The 25,392-nt window shown below is 45.8% G+C and overlaps 1 protein-coding gene across 3 annotated transcripts in view; it reads right to left on the bottom strand.

Moving 5' to 3' along the window:
• vwa8 (von Willebrand factor A domain containing 8) overlaps positions 1 to 25,392 on the bottom strand; it is a 91,335-nt gene that overhangs the window by 2,335 nt on the left and 63,608 nt on the right. For 2 of the 3 annotated variants that reach the window (XM_031805605.1, XM_031805606.1), the window contains exons 38-44: positions 20,100 to 20,208; positions 19,844 to 20,000; positions 10,642 to 10,750; positions 9,144 to 9,269; positions 7,778 to 7,936; positions 2,627 to 2,725; positions 548 to 786 (exon numbers count right to left, since the gene is read on the bottom strand). In XM_031805605.1, coding sequence (XP_031661465.1) covers positions 548 to 786; positions 2,627 to 2,725; positions 7,778 to 7,936; positions 9,144 to 9,269; positions 10,642 to 10,750; positions 19,844 to 20,000; positions 20,100 to 20,208 — 998 coding nt within the window. Of the gene's footprint in view, positions 1 to 547; positions 787 to 2,626; positions 2,726 to 7,777; positions 7,937 to 9,143; positions 9,270 to 10,641; positions 10,751 to 19,843; positions 20,001 to 20,099; positions 20,209 to 20,522; positions 20,665 to 25,392 lie in introns of those variants that run through there. The other variant, XM_020461632.2, reaches the window with a different exon arrangement.

Genomic DNA, 25,392 nt, shown 5'->3' with positions numbered 1-25,392 from the left:
AAACAGGGAGGAATATACTGCCACATATAACTCTCTGTCTTCTCTCCCCCTTGCTCCCTCCCTCTCTCTAACTGGGTCCTAAGCTATAGAGAGACCACAGAGAGACTGAGACGGAGGTTAAAGCCACTCATTGACATTCTCCAGCCAGAGGCCGGGACAGAACGACAAACAATATGGCCTACACCATTCAGACTTCAAAGGACACGCGACGCCAACCATACAAGCCATAACACAGGCCAGACAACACTGGGCGTGTGTATGTGTCTGGGACAGAGAGAGAAGGATAATTAGGTTTAAGAGAGCACATCCTTCTTGGTCCTGCATTTAGAATCTCTTTAAACTGGGATTTCATTGAGAACAAACACTACAAAGGACTACTGAGCAGCAGGCAGCACACTGTATGGGTAGGATAAAGTACTGGTCAAACTATACCGTTCTCTCCTCCAGGAAGTGCTTGATGTAGGAACCTACTTACTTGAGCCACCTGTTACGATAAACAATCATCACGTCTTGACATGCACACTACCCTCCACCTCTATCTTCTCACCTGTCGGCCTGGTCGCCCAGCGAGCCGATGAAGATGGCAAAGGCGTTGACCTGGGGGTCAGAGGTCAGGGCGCGGGCAAAGCGTTCGGGCGTGATGCCGTAGCGCTCCAGGTTGGCGTCGCTCAGCACCACCACGAAGCGCTCGTCAGCATCCTCGCGTGCCAGCTCCCTGATGCCAGCCTCAGTGCTCTCCAGGGTGTAGTCTCCACTCATACAAAACTGAGAGTGGGCATGCATGTTCTGGAGGGGGCAGAGAGAGAGAGGTGAGAACACACACAGGGGAAGAGAGGACAGGAGACGAGAAGAGGGTAGGGTAGAATGGGTCAAATAGATAGAATGAGGTTGAGTGGGGTAGAGTGAGATACAGAGTAGGGTAGAGCGAGGTTGAGTGGGGTAAAGTGAGATATAGAGTAGGGTAGAGTGAGGTTGAGTGGGGTAATGTGAGATTGAGTGGGGTAGAGTAGGGTAGAGTGAGGTTGAGTAGGGTAGAGTGAGGTTGAGTGGGATAATGTGAGGTTGAGTGGGGTAGCGTGAGGTTGAGTGGGGTAGAGTGAGGTTGAGTAGGGTAGAGTGAGGTTGAGTAGGGTAGAGTGAGGTTGAGTAGGGTAGAGTGAGGTTGAGTAGGGTAGAGTGAGGTTGAGTGGGATAATGTGAGGTTGAATTGGGTAGAGTGAGGTTGAGTGGGGCAGTGTGAGGTTGAGTGGGGTAGAGTGAGGTTGAGTGGGGTAGAGTGAGGTTGAGTAGGGTAGAGTGAGGTTGAGTAGGTTAGAGTGAGGTTGAGTGGGGCAGTGTGAGGTTGAGTGGGGTAGTGTGAGGTTGAGTGGGGTAGAGTAGGGTAGAGTGAGGTTGAGTAGGGTAGAGTGAGGTTGAGTGGGATAATGTGAGGTTGAGTGGGGTAGAGTGAGGTTGAGTGGGGTAGTGTGAGGTTGAGTGGGGTAGTGTGAGGTTGAGTGGGGTAGAGTAGGGTTGAGTGGGTTAGAGTGAGGTTGAGTGGGGCAGTGTGAGGTTGAGTGGGGTAGTGTGAGGTTGAGTGGGGTAGAGTAGGGTAGAGTGAGGTTGAGTAGGGTAGAGTGAGGTTGAGTGGGATAATGTGAGGTTGATTGGGGTAGAGTGAGGTTGAGTGGGGTAGAGTGAGGTTGAGTAGGGTAGAGTGAGGTTGAGTAGGGTAGAGTGAGTTTGAGTAGGGTAGAGTGAGGTTGAGTAGGGTAGAGTGAGGTTGAGTGGGATAATGTGAGGTTGAATTGGGTAGAGTGAGGTTGAGTGGGGCAGTGTGAGGTTGAGTGGGGTAGAGTGAGATATAGAGTGGGGTAGAGTGAGGTTGAGTGGGTTAGAGTGAGGTTGAGTGGGGCAGTGTGAGGTTGAGTGGGGTAGAGTGAGATATAGAGTAGGGTTGAGTGGGGCAGTGTGAGGTTGAGTGGGGTAGTGTGAGGTTGAGTGGGGTAGTGTGAGGTTGAATTGGGTAGAGTGAGGTTGAGTGGGGTAGAGTGAGGTTGAGTGGGGCAGTGTGAGGTTGAGTAGGGTAGAGGGAGGTTGAGTGGGGTAGAGTGAGGTTGAGTAAGGTAGAGAGTTTGAGTAGGGTAGAGTGGGGTTGAGTGGGGTAGTGTGAGGTTGAGTAGGGTAGAGTGAGGTTGAGTAGGGTAGAGTGAGGTTGAGTAGGGTAGAGTGAGGTTGAGTGGGGTAATGTGAGGTTGAGTGGGGTAGAGTGAGGTTGAGTAGGGTAGAGTGAGGTTGAGTAGGGTAGAGTGAGGTTGAGTAGGGTAGAGTGAGGTTGAGTGGGGTAGTGTGAGTTTGAGTGAAGTAGTGTGAGGTTGAGTGAAGTTTAGTGGGGTAGTGTAAGACAGAGTAGGGTAGTGTGGGGTAGAGTGAGCTTGGGTAGTGTGAGGTTGAGTGGGGTAGTGTGAGGTTGAGTAGGGTAGTGTGAGGCTGAGTGGGGTAGTGCGGTGTAGAGTGGGGTAGTGTGAGGTAGAGTGAGGTTGAGTGTGATAGTGTGAGGTTGATTGGGGTAGAGGCAGAATGAGGTAGAGCCAGTGGGGTTGAGGAGGGTAATGTGAGGTTGAGTGAAGTGAGGTTGGGTCCATACCTTGAGGACCTTCAGTCTCTGTTTGTTGTTCTTGGGAACCTTGTCTGTTCTGACCAGCTCTATGTCATAACCATCACCAGAATGACCCACAATGTCATACTGGAGAAAAGAGAGAAAGGGGGAGGAAAACGGAAGAGAGGAGGTCATCATCACTCAAGCTGAGGTAAAATAACTTACGACTTATAATTAGCAAGTTCTACAGCTGCACCATTGATAGCATTTGACAGCATACCAAGCGGGGCTGCATACCCACTTGGTATGGCAACTGGTTGGCATCTGACCGCAAGGCTCTGCAGAGGGTAGTGCGTACAGCACCATCCAGGACCTCTATACCAGGCGGTGTCAGAGTAGGGCCCTAAAAATGGTCAAAGACTCCAGCCACCCAAGTCAAAGACTGTTGTCTCTGCTACCGCACAGCGGACCAAAAGGCTCCTGAACAGCTTCTATCCCCAAGCCATAACACTGCTGAACAGTTAATCAAATGGCCACCCTGACTATTTGCATTGACCCTCTTTTTTTTGTTGCACGGACTCTCTTGCACCAGCTCAATGGACACTCTCTGGACTCTACCAACACACTCACACATACTACACTGACACTCTCTGGACTCTACCAACACACTCACACATACTACACTGACACTCCAACACACTCACACATACTACACTGACACTGACACTCCAACACACTCACACATACTACACTGACACTCCAACACACTCACACATACTACACTGACACTCCAACACACTCACACATACTACACTGACACTGACACTCCAACACACTCACACATACTACACTGACACTCCAACACACTGACACTCCAACACACTCACACATACTACACTGACACTCCAACACACACACACATACTACACTGACACTCCAACACACTCACACATACTACACTGACACTCCAACACACTCACACATACTACACTGACACTCCAACACACTCACACATACTACACCGACACTCCAACACACTCACACATACTACACTGACACTCCAACACACTCACACATACTACACTGACACTCCAACACACTCACACATACTACACTGACACTCCAACACACACACACATACTACACTGACACTCCAACACACTCACACATACTACACTGACACTCCAACACACTCACACATACTACACTGACACTCCAACACACTCACACATACTACACTGACACTGACACTCCAACACACTCACACATACTACACTGACACTCCAACACACTCACACATACTACACTGACACTCCAACACACTCACACATACTACACTGACACTCCAACACACACACACACATACTACACTGACACTCCAACACACTCACACATACTACACTGACACTCCAACACACACACACATACTACACTGACACTCCAACACACTCACACATACTACACTGACACTCCAACACACTCACACATACTACACTGACACTCCAACACACTCACACATACTACACCGACACTCCAACACACTCACACATACTACACTGACACTCCAACACACTCACACATACTACACTGACACTCCAACACACTCACACATACTACACTGACACTCCAACACACACACACATACTACACTGACACTCCAACACACTCACACATACTACACTGACACTCCAACACACTCACACATACTACACTGACACTCCAACACACTCACACATACTACACTGACACTGACACTCCAACACACTCACACATACTACACTGACACTCCAACACACTCACACATACTACACTGACACTCCAACACACTCACACATACTACACTGACACTCCAACACACACACACACATACTACACTGACACTCCAACACACTCACACATACTACACTGACACTCCAACACACACACACATACTACACTGACACTCCAACACACACACACATACTACACTGACACTCCAACACACTCACACATACTACACTGACACTGACACTCCAACACACTCACACATACTACACTGACACTCCAACACACTCACATACTACACTGACACTCCAACACACACACACATACTACACTGACACTCCAACACACACACACACATACTACACTGACACTCCAACACACTCACACATACTACACTGACACTCCAACACACTCACACATACTACACTGACACTCCAACACACACACACACACACACACATACTACACTGACACTCCAACACACTCACACATACTACACTGACACTGACACTCCAACACACTCACACATACTACACTGACACTCCAACACACACACACACACATACTACACTGACACTGACACTCCAACACACTCACACATACTACACTGACACTCCAACACACTCACACATACTACACTGACACTCCAACACACTCACACACACACACACACACACACACACACACACACACACACACACACACACACACACACACACACACACACACACACACACACACACACGCATATTGACGCCACACACACACTCCTTCACACGCTGCTGGTACTCTGTTCATTTTCTATCATGATTGCTTAGTCACTTTACCCCTACCTACATGTACCTATTACCTCAATTATGTCAATTACTACCTTGTACCCCTTCACATTGACTTGGTTCTGGTACTCCCCGCACCTCTCTGATTCAGAGGGGTTGGGTTAAATGCGGAAGACACATTTCAGTTGAATACATTCAGTTGGACAACTGACAACTTTCCTTGTATAATAGTCTCGTTATTGTTATTTTTTGCGTGTTACTGTTACATTCTTTGCTAATTTTTCTCACTTTTTAACTCATGTTGAGAAAGGACTCGTAAGACAAGCATTACCCCTGCTGTTATGTTGGTCCACTGCTATAGCTGTGGATGGCCCTGATGAGCCAGTGATGTTAGGGCTCATTATGAAGGGTCAAGGGTATCCTGTCTCTGCCAGAGCCCAGTATGTCCGCCTGGTCACAGACTTGTGCCATCAATACTCTTTTATAAACTAGTTGTCACATAACCCAGGGTCAGATAAAGTGTCCTACAGTGGAACTCCCCATATCTAGTGTCACATGGCATCACTCCTGATAAGGGCACGTACGGCTGCAGACTGAGGTACAGTGGCTTGTGAAAGTATTCACCCCCTTGTCATTTGTCCTATGTTGCCTTACAACCTGGAATTAAAATAGATTTATGGGAGGTTTGTATCATTTGATTTACACAACATGCTTTGAAGATGCAAAATATTTTTTTATTGTGAAACAAACAAGAAAACTGAAAACTTGAGAGTGCAAAACTATTCAACCCCCCAAAGAGGTGCCGCAGCACCACCCCCAAAGAGGTGCCGCAGCACCACCCCCAAAGAGGTGCCGCAGCACCACCCCCAAAGAGGTGCCCCAGCACCACCCCCAAAGAGGTGCCCCAGCACCACCCCCAAAGAGGTGCCGCAGCACCACTGATGAATGTAAATACATTTGTCAAAGTTACAGAATTACTGCTGCCTGTTCAGAAAGAAATGAAACAATTCAGAATAGCCTACTACACTATGAGTAGACTTGTAATTTAGCCACAGAGGAAGGATTAAATAGCTTCTTTCAAAAAGCATTCTTGTGTGGGGCCAAATAAGAAGACATATCCTACAGTCCAGAACGAGAGGCAAATCTGTCAGTGAACAGCATGAAGACAAAACAGGCCAAGTACAATTGTGGGAAAACACCGGTTGGAAAGCAAATGGCTCCAGCTGAAAATGAAATACTCTAATCTGTCGTTGCTGTAGGCAACCAAAATATTTGATCAACTTCTAAATAGGCCTATTGAGCGAACATTGTTTTACAAAAGTAAAACAAGAGCGAGATGTAGGCTTTTGGCACGAGCACATCGGCCATCGCCGGAGAGTGAGCTGAGCATCATTTCCTCCTCATATTGTACAATATAATATGTGTGTCTCCACATACCTAGGCCTAGGGTAGTGATGGGTTCAAGACAAGGTCTTTTTATTGATTGATTTTTGATTGATTGTTTGTCAGTGTCAAAGTAGTCTGTCATTTTGATATTTGTCTGGTATTAATGTAAAATGACGTGGGATTGGATGAAATGCCTTTATCAAAGGCCACATTTTTCCCAGACCCTAGGCTACTAAAAATCAGCTGACAACCTACCCTCTTTTCCCCATGTCAATCGTGTCTTTAGGAGGCACTGTAACTAGCTTGCTTCACATTTGTGATGAGTGTGTTGTTGCAGAAATAAATAGGCCTATGGTCAAAAATGGTACAATTTTCTCTACAGAGGCAGTCAAGTGGGTGCCCTTCTGAGCACCTGCCCCCTGAAAGGTCTGTGCATGGCCCTGTGTGTGTATGTGTGTGTTTATGTATGTATGCATGCATGCATGCATGTATGTATGTATGTATGTATGTATGTATGTGTGTGTGTTTGTGTATGTATGTATGTATGTGTGTGTATGTGTGTGTGTGTGTGTGTGTGTGTGTGTGTGTGTGTGTGTGTGTGTGTGTGTGTATGTATGTATGTATGTATGTATGTATGTATGTGTGTGTGTATGTATGTATGTATGTATGTATGTGTGTTGACTAAACATGGCATTAGCTTCTTCTAAACATGACCTTATGATGCTCTGGAATACAACACTGAAGTCATCGAGTGTCCTCTCTTTTAGAACTTGCATACAGGCTGGCGTGTGTGTGTGTTAGTATGTGTGTGCGTGTGTCTGTGTACGCGCGTCCGCACGTCTTATCCTAGATGTGTATGAGCAGGTGGCACCTGTCAGAGTGTAGAGCACAGGTGTGTGTGTGTTTTCAGATGCAGGCGGGTTACGCACGTGTGTGTAACACTGATATGTGAGCAGCAGGTCAGGTGGTGTAGAGGAGAACGCTGTGGGGCCACATACGTCTGACACAGACACTATCGCTCCCTCCCTCTCTCTACCCATTTCACTCCCCCTTTCCCTCTCTCCTCTCCTCTATTTGACCATCTCTCCCTCCCTCCCCTGTGAAAGGTGACTATACTTCACTGATATTGTAGTCTGGACAAACCAACACATATCCTGTCTGTCAATGTGTCATCAAAATAGCCACTCGAAGATGTTATCAAAGCTGATCCTAGTTTTGTACCGACGGGCAACTACTGCATGTGTGTGTGTGTGTGTGTGTGTGTGTATCTCACCTTGATCTTCTGTTCGTAGCTCTCCAGGGCTTCCATCACCATACACACAGCTTCCATGGATCTCTCCAGCCTGCCATCCACCCCGTTGAAACGGTACATGCTCCCTGACACGTCAGCTAACACACGCAGACGCTTTGGCTTCTGCTGCGGGCTGCCCAGCTATCCACACACACACACACACACACACACACACACACACACACACACACACACACACACACACACACACACACACACACACACACACACACACACAGACGAACACACAAAACAGAACAGAGGGTTAAACAGATATTATAAACTGGGTGGTTCGAGCCCTGAACGCTGATTGGCCAAAAGCCGTGGTATATCAAAACGTATACCACGGTTATGACAAAATATTTATTTTTATTGCTCTAATTACGTTGGTAACCAGTTTATAATTAAGCAATAAGGCACCTCGGGGGTTTGTGGTATATGGCCAATATACCACGGCTAAGCGCTGTATCCAGGCACTCTGTGTTGCGTCGTGCTTAAGAACTACCCTTAGCCGTGGTATATTGGCCATATACCATAAACCCCCAGGGTGCCTTATTGCTTATTTATACACACACTTCCCTATAGGATGGAATATTACAGGGGAATTGCTACTGTATAGAACTGGAACAGAATAATATTATAAACAAAAAACTATTTGTTTTAAGTTAGAATCCCTACTACAATAACTATCTGTTTTAAGTTAGAATCCCTACTACAATAACTATCTGTTTTAAGTTAGAATCCCTACTACAATAACTATCTGTTTTAAGTTAGAATCCCTACTACAATAACTATCTGTTTTAAGTTAGAATCCCTACTACAATATTCTGGAAAACAACTTTTCACAGAGACAAGCTGAAGCACATGATCTTAATCATTCTTCTTAACATCAGCAAATAAACGCGAGGGGAAACTCATTCATTCAGAAAACTGGTCATCACTTTAAGTGGACATCCATGGAAAATGGCATTGCTCAATTACATTACCTAGAAATAACTGATTTAATAGTGGGAGAAACATTTTCTTTTGTTTCTCTTTCATATCTCTTAAGTGGGTGTTCGTTATGAAACCATAGACGGCTGTCCTCTCTAGACCGACCAAAAATATTCAACACTTGGAGCTAAATGAGATTAAAACATGTGCATTTTGTTTCGTGAGTATGTGTTTGTTTGGGTGCACGTGCGTATGGGTGGGATGTCTTAGCGTGGGAACATTGTGTGTGTGGTTAATGGCTAGTTGTGTGCGAGAATGTGTGTGATCGAGACCATAGATTTGCAATTATAATAATCACACACACCACAGGAGTCCAACTACGCCCACCCACGCACGCACACACACACACACACACCTCTGGATCCAGCTCTCCTCTGCGTTTGTAGATAGCCTTCTCTCCCGTCAGTCCATCTATGATCTTAGCATCATCCAGCTCTCCCAGTGACTGATTCTTCAACCACTGACGCTCTTTCCCTTTGGCCTGGGGACACAGAAAGAGGAACACTGTCAACATATCACCCACTAATCAACTCTGATAGGGATAGACTAATTCCCAAACAATCGGAACAATCTAGGGGCCAGTATCCTGAACTCAAATTAAGCCTACTCTTGAAAAGCATGGAGGATCTATGAACTTGTTTTTAGTCCAGGAAGAGGCTTAGTCTGGGTTTGGGAAACTGAACCTCAGTGATCAGAAGGCTCATGGTGTTTCATCACTACTGTTTAGGAGATTACTTAAAAACCTCCAATATTTTTGTGGAACCACAAATGCAAATATTTCTCTGTGCATTTGACAGCGCAAACAAAGAAAGATTGATTAAGTATGATAGTCAGAAAAAGGTGATATTGAATACGGGTAGATAGCTTCCTAAACGGTCCATGACATGTAACAGCAGGACGGGTCACTGTTCACAAACGTGCTGTAGATTCTACACAGACCTGACAAGCTCAAGCAGACACAGTAGAGGATGTTATCAGCTAATGCTACCACACACACACACACACAGAGAGAGAGAGAGCGATAAGAGACATTATAAGATATCACATAATGCACACTATGTAGCCTATGCACACCCCAAGCCCTCAACATCCTAGTCCAGCCCAGCCCAGTTCCACCTGGCGTGGAGTGCACTATATATACTTGCGAGGACTTTTTGGCGACCAACAACTCAAAATCAGATTTTCCCTAACCTTAACCCTAATTCTAACCCAAACCCCTAAAATAGCCTTTTTACAAGTGCGGACTGGAAAAATGTCCTCACTCTTTTTGTTGCTTTACTATTCTTGTGAGGACTTTTGGTACTCACAAGTATAGTAAAACATTTACACACACACACACACACACACACACACACACACACACACACACACACACACACACACACACACACACACACACACACACACACACACACACACACACACACACACACACACACACACACACACACACACAACCCTGGAGCATCATAGAGCTTGGCCTCATACTCTGTAATCATTGTCAAGTACCAACAAAAAAATCCCACTCTTCTCACACCCATACACACAAACACAATTACACACGTACAGCTACTCACCTCTCCCAGGAAAAGATAAAAAGACAGAATCACATTCCTGAGATTTGGCCACACCCCTTGTCCAGGGGCCCTCAGCTGGACAACCAATCAGAGTGCTCGTTAGGGCCAGTGCCCACTCCTTCCTATTATTTTCACACATACAGTATGGGGTGACAGTCTGATTCTCTACCTATTTCCCACCCAAGGTGCGCACAGTTTGCACTAGTTCTAACCCACTGAGGACTGGTATTACCAACATGAGAACAGTATTCTGGGACATATCGTGTGTGTTGTTACCTGTAAGCTGTCCAGAATGATGCGCAGGGACTGGACCTGTCTTCTGACGTTTCCAGAGAAACGCTCGTATGTCGATGCATCATATTCACTCATGTCTATCTCCTTCAGCCTGGGGAAAGAAGAGAGGGAGCGAGGCGGAGGTAGAAACAGTGAACCACTGTTGCCATTATTCTAAAAAGAAAAATACAACCGAGATCAGAGCCAATGTGTACAACATTCATCCTAAATTAAAGGTAATGGGTGTTGACAAGCATGTTAGAGTGTGTGAGAAGTGTATAAGGGATGTTTCCATGAGCTCAGCACACCTGAGGAGCAGAGGAGAAGGGCCAGTCCTGTTTAATAAGGTCCTGTTTAATAAGGGCCAGTTCTGTTTAATAAGGTCCTGTTTAATAAGGGCCAGTCCTGTTTAATAAGGTCCTGTTTAATAAGGGCCAGTCCTGTTTAATAAGGTCCAGTTTAATAAGGACCAGTCCTGTTTAATAAGGTCCAGTTTAATAAGGTACAGTCCTGTTTAATAAGGGCCAGTCCTGTTTAATAAGGGCCAGTCCTGTTTAATAAGGTCCTGTTTAATAAGGGCCAGTCCTGTTTAATAAGGGCCAGTCCTGTTTAATAAGGGCCAGTCCTGTTTAATAAGGGCCAGTGCGAGGCTTGTGTGTGTGTGTGTGTGTGTGTGTGTGTGTGTGTGTGTGTGTGTGTGTGTGTGTGTGTGTGTGTGTGTGTGTGTGTGTGTGTGTGTGTGTGTGAGCAGGTGGGCTGACTGATGCCTGACTGGAGTGCTGCCAGCCCCTGATCCTCACACACGCTAGCAATCCACGCAAGCATACACACACACACCTGTGTAGCCCAGGGCAGGTGTGTTGTACCCTCCAGGTAAGGGTAGCATATCAAAATATCTGTATTAATCCCAGTGACTGGCAGAGTTAATCCTTTTCCACCATAGAGCGCGCATGCAGCATGCACACACACACACGTCTAATCCGGGTAAATAGGGGAAGGCAGATATGAGACCAGCTAACTCCCTGAACGCCTGCTGGGGTATTGTCTATGAGGTGTTTGAAGTCTTAACTGAGAACCAGAGCGTGACAAGATGGTATGTGTGTGTGTGTGTGTGGTGTGTGTGTTTTCAGAAGGTGGTATTGCGGCTGTGTGTGTATCAGCCGTGCGATCAGCCTGACTCTGTCCTGTCACGTATCAGTTTCAAACTCACTGCTAACCCACGGGTCAAATCCCAATCACTGGTAACTACGTAGTATAGCGGGTACAGAGAGGCCCAGCCTGCTTGCTGGGACAGATGTGCACATTCAGCTACAATCTGCCCTCACTGCTAGCCTAACATTCAGCTTCAATCTGACCTCACTGCTAGCCTAAAATTCAGCTTCAATCTGCCCTCACTGCTAGCCTAACATTCAGCTTCAATCTGCCCTCACTGCTAGCATAACTTTCAGCTTCAATCTGCCCTCATTGCTAGCCTAACATTCAGCTACAATCTGCCCTAACTGCTAGCATAACATTAAGCTTCAATCTGCCCTCACTGCTAGCCTAACATTCAGCTACAATCTGCCCTCACCGCTAGCCTAACATTCAGCTACAATCTGCCCTCACCGCTAGCCTAACATTCAGCTACAATCTGCTCTCCCTGCTAGCCTAGCATTAAATAAGAATTTAGCTTTTTAATGACCAAATCTTTATTTTTGATGTAAATGGCATGTTATAGAAGGGTCCAGAAACTTTTGTGATTTCACTTGTGTTTGAGAAACTTACCTCAACCAGCAATTCACTTTCTTATCCTTGTTATGTAGTATGGGGGCTCATGTAGTATATCCTTGTTATGTAGTATGGGGGCTCATGTAGTATATCCTTGTTATGTAGTATGGGGGCTCATGTAGTATATCCTTGTTATGTAGTATGGGGGCTCATGTAGTATATCCTTGTTATGTAGTATGGGGGCTCATGTAGTATATCCTTGTTATGTAGTATGGGGGCTCATGTAGTATATTCTTGTTATGTAGTATGCGTAGTTTACGTCATTTTAAAAAACGGAAACACTCTCAGTACAGTGAATCAGGTCTATAGATGTACACATGAAACTGTGTCCTTTAGAACTTTATCAGTAACGCTATACTCCATTTTGTTACGACACAAGCAATACCGCTCCGTCCATTCTAGCAGCAGGCTACATGGAGAATGGAACAGTTAGATAGGGTAAACAGCTCGAGTCGCACAAAATGGAATGTTGCGGATAAAGTTTGGAATGACCACATCGTGTACAACATCTAAAGACCTGTATCACTATACTGAGAGTATTTCCGTTTCTAAATGACATATTTGGGTGTTTTTGGAGCCTTTGTTCATGTTTTTTCAGATCCCCGTACTGCACACTGAGGATGAGGAAGTGAATCGCTGGTTAGGGTAAGTTTCACAAAAACAATTGAAGTTGCTAAAAAAAAAGTGTCTGGACTCTTCTATAACATTCCATTTACATTAAAAATAGAGATTTAGTTGTAAAAATAGCTAACTTCTTCTTTAAGCTTCACTCTGCCCTCACTGCTAGCTAAGCATTCAGCTTCAATCTGCCCTCACTGCAGCCTAGCATTCAATCTTCCTAGATGTCATCTTTATATTCAAGTATGGCAAAATGGCGACGGAAGAGATGGTCGCCTCTCTTCGAGTCCTTAGGAAACTATGCAGTATTTCATTTTTTTATGTATTATTTCTTTATTTCTTATTGTTACCCCTGGAAATCTTAAGTCTTATTACATACAGCCGAGAAGAACTATTGGATATAAGAGTGACTTCAACTTACCAACAGTACGACCAGGAATATGACTTCCCCGGAGCGGATCCTTTGTTTGGACTACCACCCAGGACAACGGATCTAATCCCAGAAGCCGACCCAAAACAACGGCGCCGCAGAAGGAGCGGCCTCCTAGTCAGACTCCCGAGTATACTACTAGTCAATGTCTCTTGACAACAATGTAGACTAAATCCGAGAAAGAGTTACCTTCCAGAGAGACATCAGAGATTGTAACATTCTCTGTTTCACAGAAACATGGCTCTCTTGGGATATGTTGTCGGAATTGGTTCAGCCACTGGGCTTCTCCATGCATCGCGCAGACAGAGATAAACACCTCTCTGGGAAGAGGAAGGATGGGGGTGTATGCTTCATGATTAACGACTCATGGTGTAATCATAACAACATACAGGAACTCAAGTCCTTCTGCTCACCCGACCTAGAATTCCTTACAATCAAATGCCGGCCATATTACCTCCCAAGAGAGGCCTCAAGGAACTTCACTGGACTCTATGTAAACTGGAAAACATATATCCTGAGGATGCATTTATTGTAGCTGGGGATTTTAACAAAGCAAATTTTAGAACAAGGCTACCTAAATTCTATCAGCATATTGACTGCAGTACTCGCGGGAGTAAAAGATTTGATCACTGCTACTCTAACTTCCGCAATGCCTACAAAGCCATCTCCTGACCTCACTTTGGCAATTTCGACCACAACGCCATCTTGTTCCTACCGTCTTATATGCAGAAACTCAAACAGGAGGTTTTCAGTGACTAGAACCATTCAACGCTGGTCTGACCAATCAGAATTCACGCTTCAAGATTGTTTTGATCACACGGACTGGGATATGTTCCGGTCAGCCTCAGAGAACAACATCGATCTATACGCACACTATGAGGAAGTGCATAGGAGATGTTGTACCCACTGTGACTATTAAAACCTACCCTAACCAAAAACCGTGGATGGATGGCGGCATTCACTCAAAACTGAAAGCACGAACCACCACATTTAACCATTTAAAGAGGTCTGGAAATATGGCTGAATATAAACAGTGTAGTTATTCCCTCCACAAGGCAATCAAACATTCTAAATTGTTGGTACAGGGACAAAGTGGAGTATCAATTCAAAGGCTCAGACACAAAATATATGTGGCAGAGTCTACAGTTAATCACGGACTAGAAAAACAAAACCTTCCACTTCTCGGACACCGACGTCACTCTTCCAGACAACCTAAACACCTTCTTGCCTGCTTTGAGGATAATACAGTGCCACCGTCGCGGCCCGCTAACAAGTACTGTGCCCCCCGACCCGCAAATAAGGACAGCACATTTTCAACACCATAGAACCCTCCAAGCTCATCATCAAGCTGGAGGCCCTGGGTCTCAACCCCGCCCTGTACTTTCTCCTGGACTTTCTGACGGGCCGCCCCCAGGTGGTGAAGGTAGGAAACAACATCTCCACTTCGCTGACCCTCAACACTGGGGCCCCACAAGGGTGCGTGCTCAGCCCCCTCCTGTGCTCCCTGTTCACCAACAACTGCTCCCTGTTCACCAACAACTGCACACCTCCAACTCAATATTCAAGTTTGCAGACGACACAACAGTAGTGGGCTTGATTACCAACAACAACGAGACAGCCTACAGTGAGGAGGTGAGGGCACTCAGAGTGTGGTGTCAGGAAAACAACCTCTCACTCAATGTCAACAAAACAAAGGAGATGATCGTGGACAGCAGGAAACAGCAGGAAACAGCAGAGGGAGCACCCCCCTATCCACATCGAATGGACAGCAGTGGAGAAGGTGGAAAGTTTTCAGTTCCTCGGCGTACACATCACAGACAAACTGAAATGGTCCACCCACATAGACAGTGTGGTGAAGAAGGCGCAACAGCACCTCTTTAACCTCAGGGTGATGAAGAAATGTGACTTGTCACCCAAAACCCTGACAAACTTTTACAGATGCACAATCGAGAGCATCCTGTATCACCGCCTGGTACGGCAACTGACCCGCCCTCAACCGCAAGGTTGACTCTCCAGAGGGTGGTGCGGTTTGCAATAACACATCACAGTGGCAAACTACCTGCCCTCCATGACACCTACAGCACCCGATGTCACAGGAAGGCCAACAAGATCATCAAGGACAACAACCACCTGAGCCACTGCCTGTTCACACTGCTACCATCCAGAAGGCGAGGTCAGTACAGGTGCATCAACGCTGGGACCGAGAGACTGAAAAACAGCTTCTATCTCAAGGCCATCAGACTGCTAAACAGCAATCACTAACTCAGAGAGGCTGCTGCCTACATGGAGACCCAATCACTGGCCACTCTAAATAATGGATCACTAGTTACTCTAAATAATGCCACTTTAATAATGTTGACATATCTTATATTACTCATATCATATATATATACTGTATTTTATAACATCTACTGCACCTTGCCTATGCCGCTCGGGCCATCGCTCATCTATATATTTATATGTACATATTCTCATTCACCCCTTTAGATTTGTGTGTATTAGGTAGTTGTTGGGGAATTGTAAGATTACTTGTTAGATATTAACTCCACTGTCAGAACTAGAAGCACAAGCATTTCGCTACACTCGCATTAACATCTGCTAACCATGTGTATGTGACCAATACAATTTGATTTGGATGTAAACTGTTGCTATTTCCATGCAGGATTTGGTTCGTTTTTATTTAAGGTACACACTCAATATTGCACAACAGTCCCATACTCTCACACGGCACATAGCATTATGCAGTCCAGTAGTGATATGGTTCCCGCTACACATTCCTGTGTGACTCTCCAGCAGCCACGGTTACTTCCTCCAGAACGTTCCACAGACCAGAGAGAGAGAACAGCTAGCCCCAGCTATGGCCAAAAAGGGGGGTGAAAAAAACGGAATACTGGACAGAATACTGAATCCTTTTTCAGGACAACAACAAGAACCCAGGGTGTGGCTCACTTAGGTTGCAAAGCTACTGGTAAAAGTTGACCAAAGCTACCGGTAAAAGTTGACCAAAGTTACCGGAATCATCAGTAATTTGGATTATTAACCGGTAATCAATGGCAATTGATAATGGATAATTGGGTAATTTATATAGTATATATCTTTTATATCTGTGTCCATATTTTCCATGAGTTTCTAGTCGACAGACCATATAATGGTTTAAGAGGAATGAACCTAATTAATGAAAAAAGCTTTGAATCAACAATGGCATTATTTTCTTATTTGATTTATTTGATTATTTTCAACTCTTCCAACGATCGTCTTTTTTCACAACTGCCACCAGTTTGTCACCAAAACATTTCAACCAAAGACATATTGACATAATAAAATAAATCAAATGTAATTAAAACAAAAGGATATTTCATACTGAAACCCTCATTAAAACACCAATGATATTCACTAAGTTGACGGTTTATATTGAGGATAATGTATGACAGCTTTGTCATTCTATAATATATTTTTTATCATCATTTATTCAATATATGATGATAAGGCCACACAGAGGGCCATAGATAATTAAAGACAAATTACTCAAAACGGACACTAGACGTCCTCTGATAAAATGACATATATTCCTTGAACGTTACCAACATTCTGGTAGTTTATTGCTAAACTTAGAACGTTTCTAGTAATATACCCTCTCTTTGCAACCCTAGGCTCACTACACCAACACAACACACTCTCCCCACAGCACCGTTGTTCACAATGACAACACATCTATCAGTAGGGTGTGTGTGTGTGCTTGTGCATACTGTATTTCTGTAGCCTGCATGTGCATTCACATGAGTTTCAGGTATTACAATGTCATTTTAAGGTCTAAAAGAAAAGGATCTGACTGATGCACAACCTTAAAGTCAACACAGGACTGAGTGTTTACACCTACATAGACAGCTAAGACAACTCAATGAGATCAACTTCTGCAAAGGGGAAAAGGGGGTCTGCGTGAGTGTGTGTGGGGTCTGTGTGCTTGTTTGGGTGTGTGTAGGTAAGAGAGAGACACACGCCCGCACACACACACACACACGCTCGGCACACGCGCACAGCCACACACACAGAGAAGAATTGACAACAGCGTCTCTACCTACTAAGGCGGCTGAAGAAATTGGGCATTGCACTCTGGTCCTCTCCAAATACTACTATTACACTATCAAGACCGTCCTGACTGGTTGCATCTCGGCCTGGTTCGGATATTGGTCCGTCCATGACAGCAAGGCCCTCCAGCGGGTGGTGAAGATGGCCCAGTCCATCACTGGGGCCGTGTTCCCACCCATCCAAGACATCTACTCAAAACGGTACACAGCATCAAGGACCCCACACACCCCAGCTGCTCACTCCCTCACCATCGGACAGACAGGAGCTGTTCACTCCCTCACCATCGGACAGACACGAGCTGTTCACTCCCTCACCATCGGACAGACAGGAGCTTTAACTTCCTGACTGGTCTTGAGATGTTGCTTCAATATATCCACATAACTTTCCTGCCTCATGATGCCATCTATTTTGTTAGGTGCTGTTGTTCCAGGATTTTCCTGCAGAAAAGCAGCCCCACAACATGATGCTGCCACCCCCGTGCTTCACGGTTGGGATGGTGTTCTTCAGCTTGCAAGCCTCCCCCTTTTTCTTCCAAACATAAAGATGGTCATTATGGCCAAACAGTTCTATTTTTGTTTCATAAGACCAGAGGACATTTCTCAAAAAGTACAATCTTTGTCCCCATGTGCAGTTGCAAACCGTAGTCTGGCTTTTTTATGGCGGTTTTGGAGCAGTGGCTTCTTCCTTGCTGAGTGGCCTTTCACGTTATGTCGATATAGGACTCATTTTACTGTGGATATAGATACTTTTGTACCTGTTTCCTCCAGCATCTTCACAAGGTCCTTTGCTGTTCCGCGATTGATTTAAACTTTTCACAAACAAAGTATGTTCATCTCTAGGAGACAGAACGCATCTCCTCCCTGAGCGGTATGACGGCTGCGTGGTCCCATGGTGTTTATACTTGCGTACTATTGTTTGTACAGATGAACGTGGTACCTACAGGCATTTGGAAATTGCTCCCAAGGATGAACCAGACTTGTGGAGGTCTACACATTTTTTTTCTGAGGTCTGAGGTCTGATTTCTTTTGATTTTCCCATGATGTCAAGCAAAGAAGCACTCAGTTTGAAGGTAGGCCTTGAAATACATCCACAGGTACACCTCCAATTGACTCAAATGATGTCAATTAGCCTATCAGATGCTTCTAAAGCCATGACATCATTTTCAGGAATTTTCCACGCTGTTTAAAAGACACAGTCAATTTAGTGTATTTAAACTTCTGACCCACTGGAATTGTGATACAGTGAAATAATCTGTCTGCAAACAATTGTTGGAAAAATGACTTGTGTCATGCACAAAGTAGATGTCCTTCCCGACTTGCTAAAACTATAGTTTGTTAACAAGAAATTTGTGGAGTGGTTGAAAAACTAGTTAATGACTCCAACCTAAGTGTATGTCAAGAGAGAGGAGGACACGGGAAGAGAGAGAGAAGAACACGGGAAGAGAGAGAGAAGGACACGGGAAGAGAGAGAGAAGGACACGGGAAGAGAGAGAGAAGGACACGGGAAGAGAGAGAGAAGAACACGGGAAGAGAGAGAGAAGGACACGGGAAGAAGAGAGAAGGACACGGGAAGAGAGAGAGAAGGACACGGGAAGAGAGAGAGAAGGACACGGGAAGAGAGAGAGAAGGACACGGGAAGAGAGAGAGAAGGACACGGGAAGAGAGAGAGAAGGACACGGGAAGAGAGAGAGAAGGACACGGGAAGAGAGAGAGAAGGACACGGGAAGAGAGAGAGGACGACACGGGAAGAGAGAGAGAAGGACACGGGAAGAGAGAGAGAAGGACACGGGAAGAGAGAGAGAAGGACACGGGAAGAGAGAGAGAAGGACACGGGAAGAGAGAGAGAAGGAAACGGGAAGAGAGAGAGAAGGACACGGGAAGAGAGAGAGAGAGCAGGCGAGTGTAAAAGCAGCCAGTGTTAGAGCAGGGGCACCCAAAAAAGAGATGAGAAAAAGGGGGGAAAAAGCAGAGAAAGTAGAGAGGGATAGAACACAGGGAGCCTTCATTGCTGTTGAAAGTTGTGTCCTCTCAACCCCATATCCTGAACGAACACACACACACAGAGACCCTTTTCCAGGAGGATCAATCGCAGCATTCATCCTGGCCCCAGCTCCATTCCATCCTAGCCCAGGTTAGAGCCACATACCAGGGATAGCTGTTCAGGAGGAGCCCCTCTGGGTGTCCAAACATAAAGCCCTAATGGAGCAATCCTTTATACTGGGCCTATCAATTACACACACTGTGCATCACAGAGGCACAAGGCAAAGGTTTACCGACACCCACCAACGCGGGCGCACACACACACCTGGCTTTGAAGGCCTTCTCTCCCATCTCTCTGGCTGCTTTGCGGACATCCTCAGGGATAGCATCAATCTCAGCCTTGGACAACTGGTGCACCTTGTGACCCGCATCTAAACGGTAGGGTCCCCCTTTGCCACCTAGGCCAGCTGTGTCTCTGCCCCCTACAGGACAAACAGAAGTGTTACACATCACAGACGCACGGAAACACACACATTTCATTGCCTGTTATTACTATCATCTGACCCAAAGTGTCGACCCACCTGTACCCCCGGCCCACTGATTGCCCCCAACATGGGGGGCATTTTTGGGGTCTACCTTGCCGTGTTTGGGGGCCGTCACATCCAGACCACTGTCCCTCTGAACGGTAATCTGAGCGAGAGAGAGAGAGAGACAGAGACAGAGAGGGAGAGAGACAGACAGGGAGAGAGAGAGAGAGAGAGACAGAGGGAGAGAGAGAGAGAGAGAGAGAGAGAGAGAGAGAGGGAGAGAGAGAGAGGGAGAGAGACAGACAGGGAGCGAGAGAGAGAGAGAGACAGAGGGAGAGAGAGAGAGAGAGAGAGAGAGAGAGACAGAGGGAGAGAGAGAGAGAGAGAGAGAGAGACAGAGGGAGAGAGAGTGAGAGAGAGAGAGACAGAGAGAGAGAGAGAGAGACAGAGAGGGAGAGAGACAGACAGGGAGAGAGAGAGAGAGAGACAGAGAGACACAGAAGGAGAGAGACAGAGAGACACAGAAGGAGAGAGACAGAGAGAGAGAGAGAAAAGAAGAAAGGAGATGTCAGTTTGGATTTCAGTTAATTAGTAGTCATTTATTGTTTCTCCAAATGATCTGAGAGACAGAGAGAGAAAGAGAGACAGGGAGAGAGAAAGAGAGACAGAGAGGGAGAGAGGGAGAGAGACAGACAGGGAGAGAGAGAGATAGAGAGAGAGAGACAGAGAAAGAGAGACACAGAGGGAGAGACAGAGAGGGGGTATTGAAGAGAAGGAGCGAGAACGAGAGAGAGACAGAGAGAGAGACAAAGAGAGAGGGTATTGAAGATAAGGAGCAAGAATGAGAGAGAGACAGAGAGAGAGACAGAGAGAGAGACAGAGAGAGAGAGAGACAGAGAGGGGGTATTGAAGAGAAGCAGCGAGAACGAGAGAGACAGAGAGGGGGTATTGAAGAGAAGGAGCGAGAATGAGAGAGAGACAGGGAGGGGTTATTGAAGAGAAGGAGCGAGAACGAGAGAGAGACAGAGAGGGGGTATTGAAGAGAAGGAGCGAGAACGAGAGAGAGACAGAGAGGGGGTATTGAAGAGAAGGAGCGAGAACGAGAGAGAGACAGAGAGGGGGTATTGAAGAGAAGGAGCGAGAACGAGAGAGAGACAGAGAGGGGGTATTGAAGAGAAGGAGCGAGAATGAGAGAGGGGAAGAGTACTCTTATGGCCGGTGAAAAAAAATAAAAAATAACGATCCCTAACCCTCTTCAGCTGTATACGTTTTCCACCAGAAGTCTATCAGTATGCAGTACACAGCAACACACAGCTCCGCATCTCAGAGTACTCTCTTTCATTCAGCTAGATATGAAGAGAATGTGCAATTTATCTCTCTTCTCTTTCACTGAAGACAGGATGGACAGATCAGGCTCTGTATCCATCCAGCGGAGAGAGGGGGAGGAGGAGGAGAGAGGTCAGGGCCCCTAGCATTTCAGTTCCCGCTCAGTGACACTCTCTCAGCCAAGATCCCACACACACACACACACACACACTTGTGCACTGCTCAAATACTCTCTCTTATTCACACTCTCCTCTCTGTCAAGATCACAGTCTTGGAAGCCAGGCACCATGACACTGACACTCACATGTTCTCATATAATCTGACACAAAGTTTTCCTTGAATAAGTGAACATTTGACTGTTACTCCCCTTTGTGTGTGTGTGATGTGTTTTGATGTTGTTCCAGTGTTTTTTTGCTGTATCATGGAGTGAGCCGTTGAATGTCTTTATTCAGCCTAATCTGAGAGGAACATCCCCCTGGCCGGACCCCACCTTCTTTCCACTGACCAACCCCCACCTTCTCAACTGTGCCTATGGCATCAAGTGCACGACCCTGTCAGTCTGTGTACAAGGAGTCTGAAGGTCTACCTCCGGTTGGTGGAGCACGGCGCTTGCAACGCCAGGATAGTGGGTTCGATTCCCGGGACCACCGTACGTAAAATGTGTGCAGGCACGACGGTACGTCACTTTGGATGAAATTGCATATCTTATGACATGAAATATCTAGCTACATGGAGTCTGCTGTGCGGTCGAGGCTCTACAACGTGACACACTTTGTAGCAGAGCCCTGTGGGCTGAGCCCTTGGTGCAGTCTATCAGCTGATCTCTATATATACACAGAGGTCAGGCAGATTATACAGCTAAGCCTGATATTTTTATTTTATTTCACCAGGTAGGCTAGTTGAGAACAGGTTCTCATTTACAACTGCGACCTGGCCAAGATAAAGCAAAGCAGTGTGACACAAACAACCCAGAGTTACACATGGAATAAACAAGTGTACAGTCAACAACACAACAGAAAAGAAAGTCTATATAGAGTGTGTGCAAATGGCGTGAGGAGGTAAGGCAATAAATAGGCTGGAGTAGTGAAGTAATTACAATTTGGCAGATTAACACTGGAGTGATAGATGTGCATATGATGATGTGTAAGTAGAGATACGGGTGTGCAAAAGAGCAGAAAAGTTCATAAAAACAATATGGGGATGAGTTAGGTAGATTGGGTGGGCTATTTACAGATGGGCTATGTACAGCTGCAGCAATCGGTTAGCTGCTCTGACAGCTGATGTTTAAAGTTAGTGAGGGAAATATAAGTCTTCAGCTTCAGCGATTTTTGCAATTCATTCCAGTCAATGGCAGCAGAGAACTGGAAGAGGGAGCGAGACAAAGAGGGGGAATGACTCATTACTTATTTTATCAGAGAGAGATAAGGCCATATGTCTGCTGTTTTATACAGGAGTGTGTGTGTATACAAGTGCAGGAGAGAGAGAGAGAGAGAGTGTGTGTGTGTGTGTGTGTGTGTGTGTGTGTGTGTGTTTCATACACGTGTCATAGCCCAGTACTGAGGTAAAAGGTCACCTCTCCTGTTACACACGTGTGTGTGCGCACTCACATGGTTGTAGCAGACCTGCATACCTGCTCCCATACATGGAGATGGACGCATTCTGTGTGCCACCCCCACATGTGCACACAAACACACGTGTACACACACACACACACACACACACACACACACACACTTCATATTCATCATGTGGCTCTTTGTCCTTCACCCAGTTTGTGTCATCAGGTCCCCAGTTTCTTTGGCAAGGTACATTTATCACAAAGTGCTTTCTAGCAATCTGACCCCAAACCCATAAAAAGCTAGAGGTGTGAAAGTAAAACCTTCAGAGGAAACCTTCAGAGGAACTAGACCAGAGGAAACCTTCAAAAGAACTAGACTTCAGAGGAAACCTTCATAGGAAACATTCAGAGGAACTAGACTTCAGAGGAACTAGACTTCAGAGGAACTAGACCTCAGAGGAACTAGACTTCAGAGGAACTAGACTTCAGAGGAACTAGACTTCAGAGGAAACCTTCAGAGGAAACCTTCAGAGGAAACCTTCAGAGGAACTAGACTTCAGATGAACTAGACTTCAGAGGAACTAGACTTCAGAGGAAAGCAGAGGAACTAGACTTCAGAGGAACTAGACTTCAGAGGAAACCTTCAGAGGAACTAGACTTCAGAGGAACTAGACTTCAGAGGAAACCTTCAGAGGAACTAGACCTCAGAGGAAACCTTCAGAGGAACTAGACTTCAGAGGAAACCTTCAGAGGAACTAGACTTCAGAGGAAACCTTCAGAGGAACTAGACTTCAGAGGAACTAGACTTCAGAGGAAACCTTCAGAGGAACTAGACTTCAGAGGAAACCAGAGGAACTAGACTTCAGAGGAAACCTTCAGAGGAACTAGACTTCAGAGGAAACCTTCAGAGAAACTAGACTTCAGAGGAAACCTTCAGAGGAACTAGACTTCAGAGGAACTAGACTTCAGAGGAAACCTTCAGAGGAACTAGACTTCAGAGGAAACCAGAGGAACTAGACTTCAGAGGAAACCTTCAGAGGAACTAGACTTCAGAGGAAACCTTCAGAGAAACTAGACTTCAGAGGAACTAGACTTCAGCGGAAACCTTCAGAGGAACTAGACTTCAGAGGAAACCTTCAGAGGAACTAGACTTCAGAGGAACTAGACTTCAGAGGAACTAGACTTCAGAGGAAACCTTCAGAGGAACTAGACTTCAGAGGAAACCTTCAGAGGAAACCTTCAGAGGAAACCTTCAGAGGAAACCTTCAGAGAAACTAGACTTCAGAGGAAACCTTCAGAGGAAACCTTCAGAGGAACTAGACTTCAGAGGAAACCTTCAGAGGAAACCTTCAGAGGAACTAGACTTCAGAGGAAACCTTCAGAGGAACTAGAAACCCATAGAACACCCATAGAAATAGAATGATCTAGAATTATAAATTAGAAGCATTTCTATGGCGACACCATCCAGGTGGAAATGGAGTCTGGGAGTGATCATTGCCTGTAAGAGGTGAAAGGTGGCGAACACGTGTCTCCATTTTGATGCATCAGCACCTGTAAAGGGAGACTGACTGGGACTCCATTCTGGCTCATGAGTGTCAGTAAAAATGTGTCCGAGCATGACTCATGTTGAGTCACCAGTGTCAGTAAACAAGTGACACGCGTGATTTATAGAAGCCATACAGTAAATCACTAGCACCCGTATAAGGGCGACTGATGGTGCATGCATCTCCATCTTGGGTTGTGTGTGCCTGTAGAGGCTGACACGTGTCTCCATTCCTGCTCCCCATTGCTGCGAGTAAGGGGTGAATCAGTGGGATACTGGGCCGCAGCTGCAGTGTGTGTGTGGTCACTTCCCCTCACTCCAACTGCTCACATTACCCGCTGGCCAAGCGAAAGAGAGAGAGCCCAAGACAGCCTCACAGGTGTTACCGGCCCAAAAGACTAGAAGATCTGGACCTGTACCAAACCTACACTATCGCATTCCTACAAGCTAAGAAACATTTAACAAATACCCTGCCAGGTATGGTGTGTTTGGCTAACAGATTAGAAAAAGGTTCATAAGCAACAACAAACAAACTTTTAACCCTTCTGTTTACTCCTATAGAGAGACTACTGGGTAAAACCATTTTGTTCTGCATTGAAATGACTGGGATCGCTGAGGGATGGTCGAATTCCATTCGTCGCCAGTATCCAGTCAACATCCCTGGCATGGGGGAATTCCTTGTTAAGGATGGGTGTTGAGAGTCTCTCTCTACAATTAATAGGCTCGCAACTTTCTGCCCACAGATGGTTTATGGGGCATGAGGTGTGTGTGTGTGTGTGTGACTGGCTTGGCCAAGCAGAACTGTAGCGAGAACATAAGATCAGTACAGATATCATTGTCCGGTATAGTGTTGATGTACGTAAGTGTATGTGTGTGTGTTGATGGGTGATTTCAGTAATGGTGTAATGAAGAAATGTCTC

The sequence above is a fragment of the Oncorhynchus kisutch genome, linkage group LG26, assembly GCF_002021735.2.
Source record: "Oncorhynchus kisutch isolate 150728-3 linkage group LG26, Okis_V2, whole genome shotgun sequence".
NCBI lineage: Eukaryota > Metazoa > Chordata > Actinopteri > Salmoniformes > Salmonidae > Oncorhynchus > Oncorhynchus kisutch.
Note: the sequence above shows the minus strand (reverse complement) of the source record. Positions and strands in the feature narration are given on the sequence as shown.